This window comes from Diceros bicornis, chromosome 21, assembly GCF_020826845.1.
Source record: "Diceros bicornis minor isolate mBicDic1 chromosome 21, mDicBic1.mat.cur, whole genome shotgun sequence".
Classification (NCBI taxonomy): domain Eukaryota; kingdom Metazoa; phylum Chordata; class Mammalia; order Perissodactyla; family Rhinocerotidae; genus Diceros; species Diceros bicornis.
In genome coordinates this window covers 22,428,891-22,444,735 of record NC_080760.1, presented here as the reverse complement: position 1 = coordinate 22,444,735, position 15,845 = coordinate 22,428,891, and the positions used below count along the sequence as shown (strand labels likewise).

At 34.1% G+C, this 15,845-nt stretch overlaps 1 protein-coding gene across 3 annotated transcripts in view; it reads left to right on the top strand.

Annotated features, from left to right (window-relative positions):
* Positions 1–15,845, top strand: part of LRP12 (LDL receptor related protein 12) — an 81,237-nt gene that overhangs the window by 56,017 nt on the left and 9,375 nt on the right. For 2 of the 3 annotated variants that reach the window (XM_058564773.1, XM_058564772.1), the window contains 2 exons: positions 5,591–5,726; positions 14,549–14,751. In XM_058564773.1, coding sequence (XP_058420756.1) covers positions 5,591–5,726; positions 14,549–14,751 — 339 coding nt within the window. Of the gene's footprint in view, positions 1–5,590; positions 5,727–12,142; positions 12,414–14,548; positions 14,752–15,845 lie in introns of those variants that run through there. The other variant, XM_058564774.1, reaches the window with a different exon arrangement.

Sequence of the window (15,845 nt, the reverse complement as noted above, 5' to 3'; positions counted from 1 at the left end):
GAGACCAGTTTAATCAATTAAAATATAATTTAGAGCTATCCTTCATCAATTAATTTGTTTTGTTTTGTTTTTATAGCAGGGAAATGTCTTCTCCATCTATATCTGCAGCCTCAGAAGATAGCTTTATATAGAGGAAAGTCAAGCAGTTCTTTAAGCTAGTAAAGTAACCACTTCTTGTAATAAAGGAAGGCCACTCTGTAGAGTTTTTATATTTTTTCTTAAACTGTGAAAACTCCTGTCTCTTGTTACTTCAAATCATTAATATGCTGGGAATAAAATTTTTCACAGCTTTGCATTACACTGACAAGATTCCTCTATTTGCCAATTACACATAAACTAATTCTCATTGAAGAACTAATCAGACTGTGGCTAAAATAATTATGTATAAGCAATAGAGAAGGTATGGGTAGAATAAATGTAGGTAAAAGAATGTCAGATTTGGTATATCCTAAATTGAGAGTATAGTCAAAATCTAGAAAGATGAGGTTCAAACTAGCAAAATCATATAAACACTTTAGTTTAAAACAATAAGATTTGTTCCTGTAGCAATCTGTTGTATGTATCCCAACCCCATTATTACCCTGGCTTCTACTGTATCAGATAACCAGTTAATTGTGGCGTAATTTCTCATTCTTTCCAGAGCATAGTGGTGCCCAGTACATATGAAATGAACAGTCACTGCCTGCTTTCCCACTTAGTCTAAACACAGCCTTAGTAGCCATCTCAATATGGCATTTCAGGCATTATCATATGCTGTTATTTGTTGACAATTGACTGTAATCCAAGCAGTGTGCTAAGTCCTTTACCAAAATAATTGTATTTAATCCTTGCAGTACTCTTTGTGGTAGGTAGTGTTTTAATCCTCATTTACGAGTGAGGAAATGGAGGCTTAAGTATTATCAAATTGATTGCAACAATAAATCATTTCAAATCTTTTATATAAAAAGGTATAATATATTATACCTTTATTATAATAAACTATATTATAATATAGTATAGTATGTATAATTAATACAGTATAAATATAATAAACTAGGAGAAAAATGAAATTACAGTTGATGGTAGGTGCTTGAGCTGAAGGGTTATGATGAGTTGGGAATGGGAAATCATTAGAAGACACTGAAATAACAAAAACATAAGAGGTCTCAGAGGAAGCCAATTGGGATATTGGAGCAGATGTTAGGAGATAAAATAGGCCTTGAATTCCCTAAGATGTGATGAAGGCAGGCTCAATTTCTGACTTTGAAATTTCTAGTTTTAGTCACCGTGAGACCTGACTTTGCTTATTTCTTGTGCTTGAAAATCCTTGAGATTGTGGTAGTCTTAAAGTAAATTTCCTATTTGTTTGAATTAGGTGAAGTGAGTATTCTTTTAACCAAATGATGCCTAATACAATAAAGATTCAGACTATAGGATAAAGAGAAGGATTGGGAAACACACAGTTCTGATCATGTTGAATTTGAGGTTAGAATGTCCAGTGGGCATTTGACTGTGCAAAATCTCTAGGTTAGAGACTTTAAACCCATGAACCATAGACCATAGCTGAAAACGGTAGGAGTGAATGAGATCTTGCATAGAGAGTGAGACGAGCAGAAGGTTTGGGAATGAACCGTGGACACCAGCGTACCAGGAGCTGACTGAGGAAGGAGGCTCTAGGGCTAGAGAACTAACACAGAGCAGTCAGAATTAGGAGAACCAGAACAGGTGTTGTCAGTGAAGCCAAGGTAGTACAGTATCAAGAAGAAAAAAAGAAATCACTGTCAAGTAATTCAGAGAGATCAAGTACCATGGGAACTGAGGGTCCATTGGATTTGGCAGTGAGGTCAATGATGGCCTTTGCTTGCTAGCAAGGTTTTTATGGAGTTAAGAATTGGACGTCTGATTTCATTGGGTCAAAGAGAAAAGGCAAAGTGAGAAAATAATGAAAAATTTATCAATGCATCCTGATGAGCTATCAGAAATATAGTGGAAATGTATCATGATGATGAGACAGGGGGCATGATTTAGGGCTGAAATAGACCTTAGAGATATTCAAATAGCAACTCATTATTTTAACACATGTGGAAACCAAGACCAAGAAGTGTTAGTAGTTTGCACTATAGCAAAGCCAGTAAATGGTGGGTAGGACAGACAGCATCTAGGTTTTCTGATTCCAAATCTACCCGTGTGTATATTTATGCAAATTCTTAGCCAAAAAGGGAGGGAAATTTTTTTAATGGGTTCTAATGTTAATCTTACTCTTTTGGCATTTGAATTTATTCCTTCTCCGATATAGAAGGGAATAAGTTAGGGTTGTGCTAGAGTATATTTATCTACATGCCCAATGTGTTGTACTTGTAAAAATGTGTTAGTAAAAAGCCACTGGCTGGATCTGAAACAAAATGCCAAACTCAGTCATGTTGCAAATGTGCAAAATTAAAATATGTATTCATAACCAATTAAGGGAGAAACATGATACTATAGTTTTGGTTTTAGTACTTATTGAATTAGAAATGTAAAATACTGAATCTTAACCATTCTTATTTATGTGTGGTGTGTCTTATCCTTAGGCAGTTGTGTGAATATAAAATATTCACAACAGTATTTTTGAGCATCCATAGCAGAACATAACTTATTTAGTTTTTGGTAGAAGAGCACCACCTATGGGTTTCTCAGATATTTGGGAAAAAAATTTTAAACAAAACCTAATAAAATTCTTTCTAGTTTTTCCCTGTAGCTAGTCCATCCATTTATTTAAAGGTTAACAATTATCTGCTTTGTCATAAATCATTTTCACCTAGTTTATGGATATATCCCACTGCTGTTAAATCAGCTAGTAAGTATTTGAGTACTTAGATGGCAGTACAGTATTATAATACTAAGTTAATATAATTGAACTCAAAATTGTATTATTCTCTTTAATGTAGATGAATCTTTTAATGAAACAATTTTCTACATTCTGGAGTAGGGGTAGTTTTTGCCTGTTTATTTGTATGTTTGCTTGTATCTTCATGAACTTTAGAATTCCTTCAATATACTACTCCCGAATGCTTTGGCAAAAGATAATGAAGAAAGAACAAGTTCTTATAAATGACTTAGGGTATCTTTTCGTTAATTATTGTGGTGATAACTCATTAGAGCAAAATTGGAAGCAAAATTCTGGTACTTCATTGTTAATAAGTTCTTAAAATAGAATTACATTTGGATAAATTTAGTCTTTTTCTGAAGTGTCATTCATTAAAATTTAAAAAATTTTTGTAAGGGAAATTTTACTCTTAAACTTAAAAAAAAATTGGAAGCTTTGACTGTGGATAGACAATAAGATGTATGCTAGGCCCTTGATATATTATATCCTTGTGTTCTGTGCCTTTAATCTCTACGATCTAAAAGTGATTGAAAACAAGATCCTTTTGCAATGTACCCTAATTCCAGGGTAGACCCATTTTAGGCATGAACATTTTTTCTGCAGTAAAATATATTTTTAAAACCTTGATTGCATGTTTTCTTCAGGGGATGGGTTATTCTGTAGAAATAACTCTTTAAGCAATGACTCTAAAATGACTCTTTAAGCAATTTAGCGTGCTTTATTTTGATCCTTATGAATAAAAACTTTTTAAAATTATATAGTATACTTCCTAGCATTCTTAACCTAAATTGAACAGACTGTAACCTCTATTACAAAAAAAAGGTCATTTTTCCAAATTATAATTGTACTAGGGAGACTTGCCTATCTATAAATTGGGTTATCTAGTTTTTAAACTAACGGCAGAACTCAGAAAGCATAGAAGTTCAGGCCACATATCGTACCAGGCATTTTGCTTGCAATGATTCATTTATTTGTTCAACAACTCTTTTAGCTAGGTATAACTGTTAATCAGTTATTATGATATAATGAGAATCTTCTCTTACCTTTTAGAAGATGGGCAGTATTGCACATGTTCTGAGCTCTCGTGTTTTTTGAGTTCAGCACATACTTTTTATTATTTTTCTGAAAATTACCCCCATCACTCTGATAACTATCTTTGTACCCCTGGCAGCTACTCTCCCAGCTTCTAATTTGCTGCTTCTAATCTGCTGTTGCTTTAAAAATCAGATAATCAAATTTGTCAAAATTGTATCGAATAAGTAGTTCTAGGATTTTAAATTCTACTGAAGGTTTACACATTCGTCACATTTTTTTGGAGCCCAGTGACTATTTTTTATTTTTTTATTTGGTTTTTTTTTGTGAGGAACATCGGCCCTGAGCAAACATCTGATGCCAATCCTCCTCTTTTTGCTGAGGAATATTGGCCCTGGGCTAACATCCATGCCCATCTTCCTCTACTTTATATGGGATGCCACCACACATGGCTTAACAAGCCGTGCGTTGGTGCGAGCCTGGGATCTGAACCTGTGAACCCTGGGCCACGAAGCGGAGCGCGTGCACTTAACCTCTGCGCCACCGGGCTGGTCCTGTGACTATTTTTTATTTATTTATTTATTTTTGTGAGGAGATCAGCCCTGTGCTAACATCTGCCAATCCTTCTCTTTTTTTGCTGAGGAAGACTGGCCCTGGGCTAACATCCGTGCCCATCTTCCTCCACTTTATATGGGACGCCGCCACAGCATGGCTTGCCAAGCAGTGCGTCGGTGCGCACACGGCATCGGAACCAGTGAACCCCGGGCCGACGCAGTGGAGCACGCACACTTAACCGCTTGTGCCGCCGGGCCGGCCCCGTGACTATTTTTTAAATTGAGGGAGAATAAGTCATCAGATTATCAGCTGAGTTCTGGGTAGGTAAGATGTTAAGGTATTACTGTGAGAGTTCAAGGTAATGCAAGGAGAACAATCAAGGAAAGTGGTGGTAGTAGTATGAATTTATTCTTCTGTGATAGTCAGATGTCTCATTGTGTAATGACATTTTAATCACTATTTCAAGCCTTTATTTTTTAAATAATTTAGGATTCATTGATGACCCTGTAATGAAATTTGGAAGTATTAATGGAACAAATTGCAGAACTACTTTGCAGTAATTTTGAAGTAATGTTTTGCTTTATCCAATCATCCACTAACTTCTTAACAATCCAGCATCTTACTATAATGTTTATTAGTGCTTTTTAGTGCTCTCCCTTAATTGTTTTGTTCAGAAAACTATGTAATATTTTATTTAAAGTGTCCCAAATGCAACATGGTGCTCCTAAGGATCTAAACATAGTAATTCGGTAAATATTGAATTTTAGGTAGTTTATAATAAAGAAAATAAATTTTAAGAGGTGAGTTTTGAAAAAAGATAGATGATGGATGGGTAGATGAGTGGATGGACAGATGGATGGATGGGATGAATTGAGAGATCCATCAATCTCTGTGGCTAAAGCTAGCAGTCCTGACAAACTAATTCGAAGATCCAATTTGAAAACATGTACTTAGTTACAGTGGGATACTTTGACTAAAAGGGAGGAAAATAAAATATCTCATTAGAAAAATAAAAGCTTTTTAAGGTTGATAATACCATATTTTATTGCATATGATTTGATGTCTGAAGTGTTTTTTTTTTTTAAATAAACACTGATTTACTTAATGCTTTGTTTGAAAGTATAATAATTACCTAAGATTGCTTTGGCTATCTTCCAGCTTGTGGAGAGACTCCAGAACAAATTCGAGCACCTAGTGGTATAATCACGAGCCCAGGCTGGCCTTCTGAATATCCTGCCAAAATCAACTGTAGCTGGTTCATAAGGGCAAACCCAGGGGAAATCATTACTATAAGGTAATTCTGATACCTTTCTGTGGTATTCTATAATATTTCATTACACAATATAAATTCAGTTTCCAAGTATCACCATTCAACATGCGGTAACATAAAAAGACGATTTTCAGAAAATGAAATAAATTATAGTTATCAGTACCAGCTTAAAGGGTAGGAATAATGGCCCATCCTTCCCCTACTATTAGGGCATGTGTTTCAAATATTTTCTCATTGTGGTCATAGATTTGCACTGGGCCATCCATATTTTTCCAGGCCACTTTTTAACAAAAGGAACACATTCACAACATGGCATATTAGGATCAAGAGTAATCTTCAGCCGTGGAACAAATAAACAAAACTCACTAATCTGCTTGGAGATCTAGTCTGTAACCTTGGTCTCATTAGTAGAGTCCTCTACCTTAATGAGTTAAAACATGATTGTAGGGTGTGTCTGTATATGTGTATGTATATATAATAAGTTGAAATAAGCTGATAATGGATAAATACTGTGTCTAGAAAAATCTCTTTTCATAACAGTGAAACAAAGGAACATTTGTTAAGAATACAAAGTGAAAGTTATTCCTGGGGGAAATAACCATAAGTTTAAGATTCTAAGAATAAATATGGTATAAATAAGGAAGATTAAGATTCGTTTTAAAAATATTTAACACTGCAGAGAAAAACTGCGGGAATAAGGTATTAAGGAGAAAATATTCAGTGGAACTAGGTATTGCTTGCTTAAGGAAATTATATCAAGGCTATTAGAAAAAAATTTTACCTGAAGGGCAGAAAAAAAGAATAATGTGCCTACATAAAGAACTATAGTTGGAACTGAAGCACAAATAAGAATGCCATTCCTATCACAGAGACAGCTTTCTGCACCCGCACAAAGGCATGTTCAACATTCTTTCATTAATAACATTTTTATAGGTAAGAATCATGGAATTTTAGATTTAGAAGAGACTTGGCAGATCACAGACTCAAATCCCTTCATTTTACATTTTAAAAAAATGAGATTGCAAATTTAACCTACTTTTGAATCTTTCCGTCTTCCTTTTTTATATCCATTAACTAATGAGAGAACCAGTCACTTGAGAAACACAACTGTAGTCTTTCCCCTTTTTTCTGTGGAAGCCATAAAATGGGGACCATGTAGTTTGTTTTCCTTTGGTCCCCTCGGCCCCAGGCCGCATCTTCTGGAACACTGGAGCTGAGCTTGTGTAGAAGCTGTTCCACTCCTCCGTGAGAAGTATGATTCTCTTGCCTGATGGATTGTTAGGGTGTGCCATTAAGGTTATCCTTCTACAACAGTACCAATGTTGGAATCTGAACAATAGGCCTATTTTCTGTTACTTGTAATATGACTAAGTATAAATGTGTTTACAAAGTAGCATTTTTATCATAAGGATTCCAAATATTGGGGGTTTTTCAACATAAAACTAGATTTTTGAAGAGTTTTATCTTTTAACGTCAAAAGCCAACCCCAAAATTAAATTCGCAGACTACCAGCTCAGTCATATAAAACTTGGAAGTTCTTGCCAGCTCAGAGGAGGTTACACGGAATACTGCTATCTGGTTCTGATCATATATTGGATCTTTGAGATTTCACAAAGTAAGCTACACTAAAAACCAAGCACAATACTGAAATGCAGAACAAAATTAGAAGTGAGCCTCACATCTAAAGGAAGATTTCCTGAATTCTAGAAGGAGTTAATGAATTTGGATTTACATAGCCTAATACAATCAGAAAGTGATTTTAGTAGTTTTCCTAGTTCTTATTGAAATAATTATCATGGTAATACCAAACTTTAAAAAGATGACACACACGTATACACAAAAACAGTCAAATTTCACTTGTGAATATTGATGTAAAACCTTAAATAAGTTGTTTAAAAGAACTTTATACTATCATCAGATGCAGCTAATTATGCATACAAATGAGTCAATATTAGGAAATTTTTAAATTAATTTACCATATTAAGAAGTCAAAGAAGATGGGGGCCGGCCAGGTGCATGCGCTCCGCTGCGGCAGCCCAGGATTTGCAGGTTCAGATCCCAGGCTCACACTGATGCACCACTTGTCAAGCCTTGCTGTGGCGGCATCCCGTATAAGGTGGAGGAAGATGGGCACAGATGTTAGCCCAGGGCCAGTCTTCCTCAGCCAAAAGAGGAGGATTGGGAACAGATGTTAGCTCAGGGCTAATCTTCCTCACGAAAAAAAAAAAGTCAAAGAAAAAGTATGTGATTATCTAGAATAGACAGATGTTTTAAAGCATTTTGGTAAAAAGAAAATCACTATTCATTCCCAAGTTTAAAATAGAATTAAATTGGGGCCGGCCCGGTGGCGCAAGTGGTTAAGTTCGCGTGCTCCGCTGCTGTGGCCCAGGGTTCGGTGGTTCAGATCCCGGGCACGCACCAACGCACCGCTTGTAGAGCCATGCTGTGGCTGCATCCCATATAAAGTAGAGGAAGATGAGCACAGATGTTAGCTTAGGGCCAAGCTTCCTCAGAAAAATGAGGAGGATTGGCATCAGATGTTAGCTCAGGGCTGATCTTCCTCACAAAAATAAATAAATAAATAAATAAAATAGAATTAAAATCTAGATAAAAGAGGGAAACTAAAATTACAGACTATAAACAATACTTTTGGCTCTCCTAATAAACTGGTTAAAGATGGTGATATAAAGGCATTTTTACTTCAGTTCTCTCCCTTGAAACCTACCAAAATCAACAAAGGCCACCTTATCCATGGAGATAGAGGGTTGGGTTCTGCTTCCTGGCTTGAAGCCAACCACTGGGTCAGGATATTTTGCTCAAGAAAGGAGCAACTCTATCAACAGACCTAAAAGAAATGTACCCAAAACAGTTGTATTAGGCCCCACCCACACCTCAGGATACTGCTCTGAAAAAAAACATCCATGAACCACTGCTTGAACTTGTATGGGGCTGAGAGGTTAGAGAGATGGAAGAACATACCCTAACAGATAGAAATTTAAGCCACCTGTTCATTCCATGACAGGGTCTGTAATACCCTGAACCACCATGTTAAGACTGGTTCTGGAATGGAGACCCAGGCGGAGGTAGCTACAAAACTGTCGCAGTGGGGAAATATAGAGGGAGAGGATTAAAGAGAGAGAACCAAAAAACCTTCTGCAAAATAAGCCTGCAACCCAAATTTCCGGAATGTATGAAAAAAATTAATGCTAACAAAAACAGCCAACAAAATCAAGTTGCAAGACAAATTTACTCCAAACATTATAAACTTGATTATATTGGGATTTTTTTCTTCTTAGCCTTCTTTATGCCATGAACGCTTTGGTAGTTTGGTGAAACTTAAAGATGTTTTCTGAGAACAATGTTTTTAAATTCGTAAAATAAAATACATAGCATTACAAAGGGAACCAATTATATTGAAATATAGCTATCAGATATTTTTTAAAATTTATAACATAGGACAGTCATGCATCACTTAATGACAGGGATACATTCTGATAAATGCGTCAGGTGATTTCGTCATTGTGTGAACATCATAGAGTGTACTTACACAAACCTAGATGGTATAGCCTACTACACACCTAAGCTATATGATACTAATCTCATGGGACTACTGTCATGTACGCGGTCCATCATTGACCAAAATGTCTGTTATGTGGTACATGACTTAATATATGCTCATTTATTAACATATTAGCGAGCAAGCAATGGTTCTAACAGCTACTATAATTTCAAAGTGGTTTTGAATGTAAATAGTTATTCTGGATATCTATTAAAACTGAAATGTAATGTGAAATCTGTGATTTCTATTGATGATAGGGTGACAGGTACTGTAAATATTATCATGGTTTGTTCTTTATAAGTGAAAGAAATGCTAAATTTTACTTCAAGATTAGTGAAAATAAACTGATAAATTTTTCCACTGATTTTGAGAATTTGAGAGGAGAATAGAAACAATGAATACTCTTACTTGGACTTTATTAGAATGAAAGTGTGTTTTAGTGTTTGAATTACAACATCTAAAGATAACTACTGAAAAAAATAGAATTAGCAATCTTAAGCATCTAGTAAAGGAAAAGAAACTTTAAAAAAAGCCAAAAATCTATCAATACAAAAGAAAATGGGAAGGGAAGAAAATGGGAACTTTCCCCCAAATAGAAAGGCTATTCAATAAAAAACTCATCTAACCTTTAAAAGACAGATTATCTGATTGGGTTTATTGGTTGGTTGATTGGTATGATCCCCTATAAAGGTCTTATAAGAACATATGTAAAACAAAACTAACACAGAAAGTCTAAAAAAGGGGAATGGAAAAAGATAAGCTTTGGAAATACTGACCAAGGGAAAGCTAGTGTAGGAAGATTAACGTTAGATATAATTGAGCTTAAGACATGAAATATTAGTAATAAATGGAATAATCCACCACGAAGATATAATCGTGGTAAACTTTGTGTACCTGACAACACAGCCTGAAATATATGACAAAGCAAAATGTGGGGAATTACCGAGCAAGTTTAATCCACAGTTATAGTGGAAAATTATACCTTTAATCAGAATTTAATAGATTAAACAGAAAAAAATTAGTAAAGATGCAGAAGATTTGATAAACAAAATTGACAAGCTTGATCCAGTAGGAGTATGTATTATATATGTATGTAATGTTTATTCCTATTTCAATGAATAGAGAATATGCTTTCTTTTCAAAGATGTGGAACATTTATAAAAAATTGATCATGTATTAAATCACAAAGAAATTCTGAATGCATTTCCAAGATTTTACATCATTAGATTGTGTTCTCTAACCACAATACAATTAAATTAGAAACCAACAATAAAAAATGAGGGGGAAAAATAACAAAACCCATTTGTTTGGAAGCATATTCCTAAATAACCTGCGTTAAAGATGGAAATCACAGTGGAGCTCATAAAATATTTTGAAAATAACCATAATGAAAGTATTATATATTAAACCTGCTGGAACACATTGAAAGAGTACTTAGAGAAAATTTTACAGCTTTAATGCATTGATTTAAAAATTAGTAAGATGGGAAATAAACAAGTGCAGCATTTACTCAAGAGTTTAGAAGAACTACAGGGTAAATCTCCAGTAGAAAAAATGAAGATAAGTTCAAAACATAATAGAAAAAATAAACATTCAGATTAAATAAAACAACAACTGGCTTTCTGAAAAACTGGGGAAAATAGACAAAGACAAATCGTAAGGCAAGGCTGAAAAAAAAGAGAAAAGGTACAAATAAATAAAAACAAGAGTAAAAATGTCTATAATTATAAATACAGTAAAAGAGATTTTAAAAGTCATAAGAGAGTACTATGAATGGTTTATGTTAATCCTTTTATACAATTAGATGAATTGGATCATTTTCTAGAAAATGTGTATTACCAAAATTGATTCAAAAAGAATTAGAAAACTGATTAAATCCATAGCCATTAAAGAAATTGGATCGACATTCAAAATAAAGTTCTACACCCAGATACTTTTACAAGCAAGTTTTACCAAATGAATAGAAAAGGAATTTCCTTAACCTGATAAAAAGTATCTGTTAAAAAACATTTTTAAATCAAACTTATATGGAAGTTATTTAGCACCAAAGGCCAAGACAAGGATGTGCACGCTTTTCACAGCCTGTGCTAGAGCCCTCAGTAAATGCAACAGGACAAGAAATAGAAATTTGTGATAAAGCAGTGAGAAGGAAGAGGTGAAACTCTCCTTATTTGCCAATACTGTGCTTATCTACATAAAAAATCCAAGCAATTTAAAGATCACAGATAAGAAAATTTTTAAAATTGTACAGAAGGTCTATGTACAGCTTTATAATAATAAGTTTTACCATCAAGATACAATGATAATTTCTAAGAAAATTTAAATTATCCAAATTGACTCAATTAAAGTTTAGGAAAAGCTGATTAAACCAAAAACATGAAGAAATTGAAAATATCTACCCTAAATCTACACTCTAAAGAGGCAAAAGGCACAGGTATGTGAACAGTGTCTTTGTTACATAAACTAACAAAGATAAGCTTTGGAAATACTGATCAAGCATAAAAAAAGAAAGACTGAAAAGTATTTCCACTTATAAGTGTATTTTTAAAATCCTAAATGAAATATTAGCAAACCAGATCCTGTACTGTATACGTGAATAAAGATTGATTGATTGGTTATTTCTTTTGTTCTGGACAAGGTCTTTGCTTTCATAAATCTTAAAGATTTTAGTGGATTAAAAGTATGTTAAGGGATTCCCTAGCTTGAGTTGAACTAGCCCTCCCATAAACAACAATTATCAAGTTTGGATAAAATTTTTTTAAAAAACTATTTGAAGGCAGTGGAGAGTAATCAAAAGCTGGCAGAAACTGGAGGGAATTCAACCCTTGAAAGAAGAGAACCACACTGGGTGAGATGTGTTTGTTTCCTCTTTGCTCCCCAGTCCGTGCAGAATGGAGAGACTAGAACTCAAGCAGATCACGGCAGTCTTGTCAGCTGGAGGTGTCAGAGGATGGAGTTGAGGCTGTCAGAGTGGCTGGAAATTGAAAAGGCAAATCTGGAAAGGAGAGAGCCACAAAGTAGAAAGCCCTTATATCTGCACGTAAATTCTTCTCAAATCCTTGGCTGACCCCTGAGCTGTGCATGCTTAAAGAGACTCCAAGGAACCCCGTAGGAAAAGCTGTGCAAGGATTTCAACTGCTTGTGTACTGCAGGTGAGGAAGAATTTGGAGTTGGAATCCTGTCCATCACAGGGGACACAGAGTTTGGAGTTTGAAACTTGCTGAGTTTAGGGGCTTGGTAAATACCTTGGAATTTTTATTGAAATCCCAGAAATGTCATGCTTTATAAGAAAAGACAATGTCTAAAAATTAAGAGCTCACCTAAGACTTAGAGCAAAGCTGAACCAAACTCACTAACAAAGTGTAAAACCAAACCTCCACAAGTTCAGGGTGATCAGACAGTAATTTAACAGCATGATAGAACAAAAAATTAGTATAGGAATCTCAACCTATCCCTGAGAACACCCGATAATTAATTCAAGATAAATCCTAGCTATGAGCGTAAAAGCTAAAACTCTAAAATATTAAAAGAAAACATGGTTGCATATCTTTTGGATCTTGGGGTAAGCAAAGATATCTTGGAAAGAACACTAAAAGCACTAGACAGAAAGAAAAAATAATAAATAAATTAGACTTCATCAGAACTAAAAGTAAAAACTTCTGCTCATTAAGAGATACCCTTGAGAAAATGAAAAGATGATCTATAGACTAGAAGAAGATATTAGCAATACATATATCTAACAAAGGACTTGAATCTAGAATATGAAAAGAATTTTTATAACTCAAGAAGACAGCCCAGTTTTTTTAAATAGGGAAAAGACTTGAACAGACACTATGCAGAAGTTGTAAGAAAGGCCAATAAACACGTGAAAAGATGTTCAATGTCCTTAGTCTTCAAGGAAGTGCACATAAAACCACAAAGACAGATGCCATTACATGCCCGCTACTGACTAAAATTGCAAAGACTGACAGCGCCAACTACTGGAGAGAGTGTGGGTGTGGATATGTGCACATAACAGACATGCCAGACAGAACAGTATGTGTTTATACTCTATAAGGAGCTCTTAAATAAATAAGAAAAACTTGTAATGGATGAAGGATATAACAAGACAATTCATGGGAATAGAAATAGAAATAGCCAATAAACATAGGAAAAAGTGTTTCAATCTCAGTAAATAAGGAAATGCAAAATAGCACAAGGATAAATCTTTTTTATCCACCTAATTGGCAACAAATTTTTTAAAAATAGTGTATCATTTTTGCCAGAGTTGTGGGATATAAGGTACTTGCATACACACTTGGTGGAATTGTTTCTTTTGACCTAGCAATTATACTTCTAGAAATATTTGTCCTGAAGAAATAACTTGCTCATGTGTATATAGAGAGATACACGTATAAGGATTCTTTAAAGCGTTGTTCATAACAGTGAAAAACTGGAAACAAATTGTCGACCTTTGTTATTGTTTTTCAGAATAAAGAGGTGATATCCTGATATAATCATTGGATAATTAATTTGATTATCACTTAGTTTAAGGCAGAGGGAAGGCAATAAAGTCAGATCTTCACTTTTTGGTGAGACATATTATTGGAGAATGATATTTTGGTTTCTTTTTTTTCATAGCAGTGGCTAATTTTGTATGTGCTTTTATTTGACTTTATTGCCCTTTACTCATGCTCATATGTTATGATGTACAAGATAATGTTTAGCTATAAAGTAATTTGTATAAAAAATGTATTCCCAAATTCAGGGACTTTTCAAAAAATTTTTTGTTCATTTTAAATTTTTTTACTTTGCTGAGATTTGTGCTTTTTGCTGTCCTGAAAATGTAAGCTATAAACTTCATTAAGCAAGCATATGAAGCAGTCTAATCTGAGAGAAGGCTGACTTTCTGTGTGTACTTTACTTCCTCAGATTATGGAGTGGTGTTTCTGCTTCAAACGCAGAACAGTTTAGGATGTTCTGAATTAGAAGTGGTCATTCCTAAACACAAACACACAGAGAAGGAAAAGAAAAAAGATGCCAACTATCACCTTTTTTTTAGCATCATTTTGGAATCTGGTGTTGCTAATGAAGAAGTATTGTTCTGGAATCTGGGAAAGAGATACAAATATTGGGAACATAGAAGCAGTATTATTATGTGCTGATGATTGGTTGTATGCTTGGAAAACCCAGGAGAATCAATGAATATATGGAGGCTTATAATAAAGTCCTCAGTTACATTGTATTATTATGAAATTTTTTTCCAAAATTACCTTTTTTAATGTATTTTCTGACATCTTATTTGTAGTTTTCAGGATTTTGATATTCAAGGATCCAGAAGATGCAGTTTGGACTGGCTGACAATAGAAACATACAAGAATATTGAAAGTTACAGAGTGTGTGGTTCCACAATTCCACCACCATATATTTCTTCACAAGACCACGTCTGGATCAGGTTCCATTCCGATGACAGTATCTCTAGAAAGGGTTTCAGACTGTCATATTTTTCAGGTGTGTTTTTAAATAAGAAGAAAAATATTGAACAGAATTCTGTAGTGTTAAGTGCTCAGTCACTTTGAGCTAGTCTTCTAAACAACATCCATTTAATTGTGACTAAGTCCTCAAGGCTGCTGAGATTGAGGAATTAGAAGCTAAAGGTTCAGATGCCCTGAGCTGGGTCTCAGAAAGGTGTTTTGTATAATCCTAATAAAATTAATTTTATAAACTAAGGTCAACTGTCTTTTAAAATATTTTAAATACATTTATTGTACATGTAACTTTTTCTCCCTCAAGTGCTTACCCATATCCTGAAAGTTACTTCAGAATATATTTTTGTATAAGGTATAAATTACCATTGTCTTTACACCTTCAAAAAAAGACATAACTAATTTCACCTTCATAGTTTGTAGTTTCAGAAGTCTTCTGTTGGTATTCTTAAACTTTGTTCAAAAAGAGTGACTAGATCATACAAATGTGAATAACTAAGAACATTAGAATTATGTATACTTTTTGCTGAAAATCGTTTTACGTCTTCTGAAATTACATGATCTCGCTTAGCAAACATGCTGCTTTTTTCTTTTTTCTTAAAAACACAGTCTTTGTAATATTTATTTAGCTTCTGAAGCACATTTTCTGTCATCTGTTTACCAATAATTAGTTGTTAATGGAGAAGTAAGCATTGGCCCAACATTGTCAGTTTGGGGACTGTAGAGATCTAAAGTTTAGTTTCTTTCCCCACCTTATTATTGTTACCTATTTGGATGGTACACTAAGATAATTAGAATTCTATAAGCATTTCATTTTTTTTCTCCTTCCCTCTACTATTTTGATGAATAAATTTATACCTTTAGCTCAGATTCATGCAATATTTTGCAGTTGTGTTAAAAACAATAGAAATTATAAAATGAAAGCACTGTTTTATGGTTACATGAAACATTATGAACAGTATCAAGTTAACCTTATGATAATCTTAGCAAAAATTTGAATCTAAATAATGGGCTTATGAAATATGCTATGATATACATAGCAAAATATTGTATATATATAAACAACTACAAAAGAACATGAAAAAAATGGATTTGAAAAGGTCATTATTGTGGATGAAT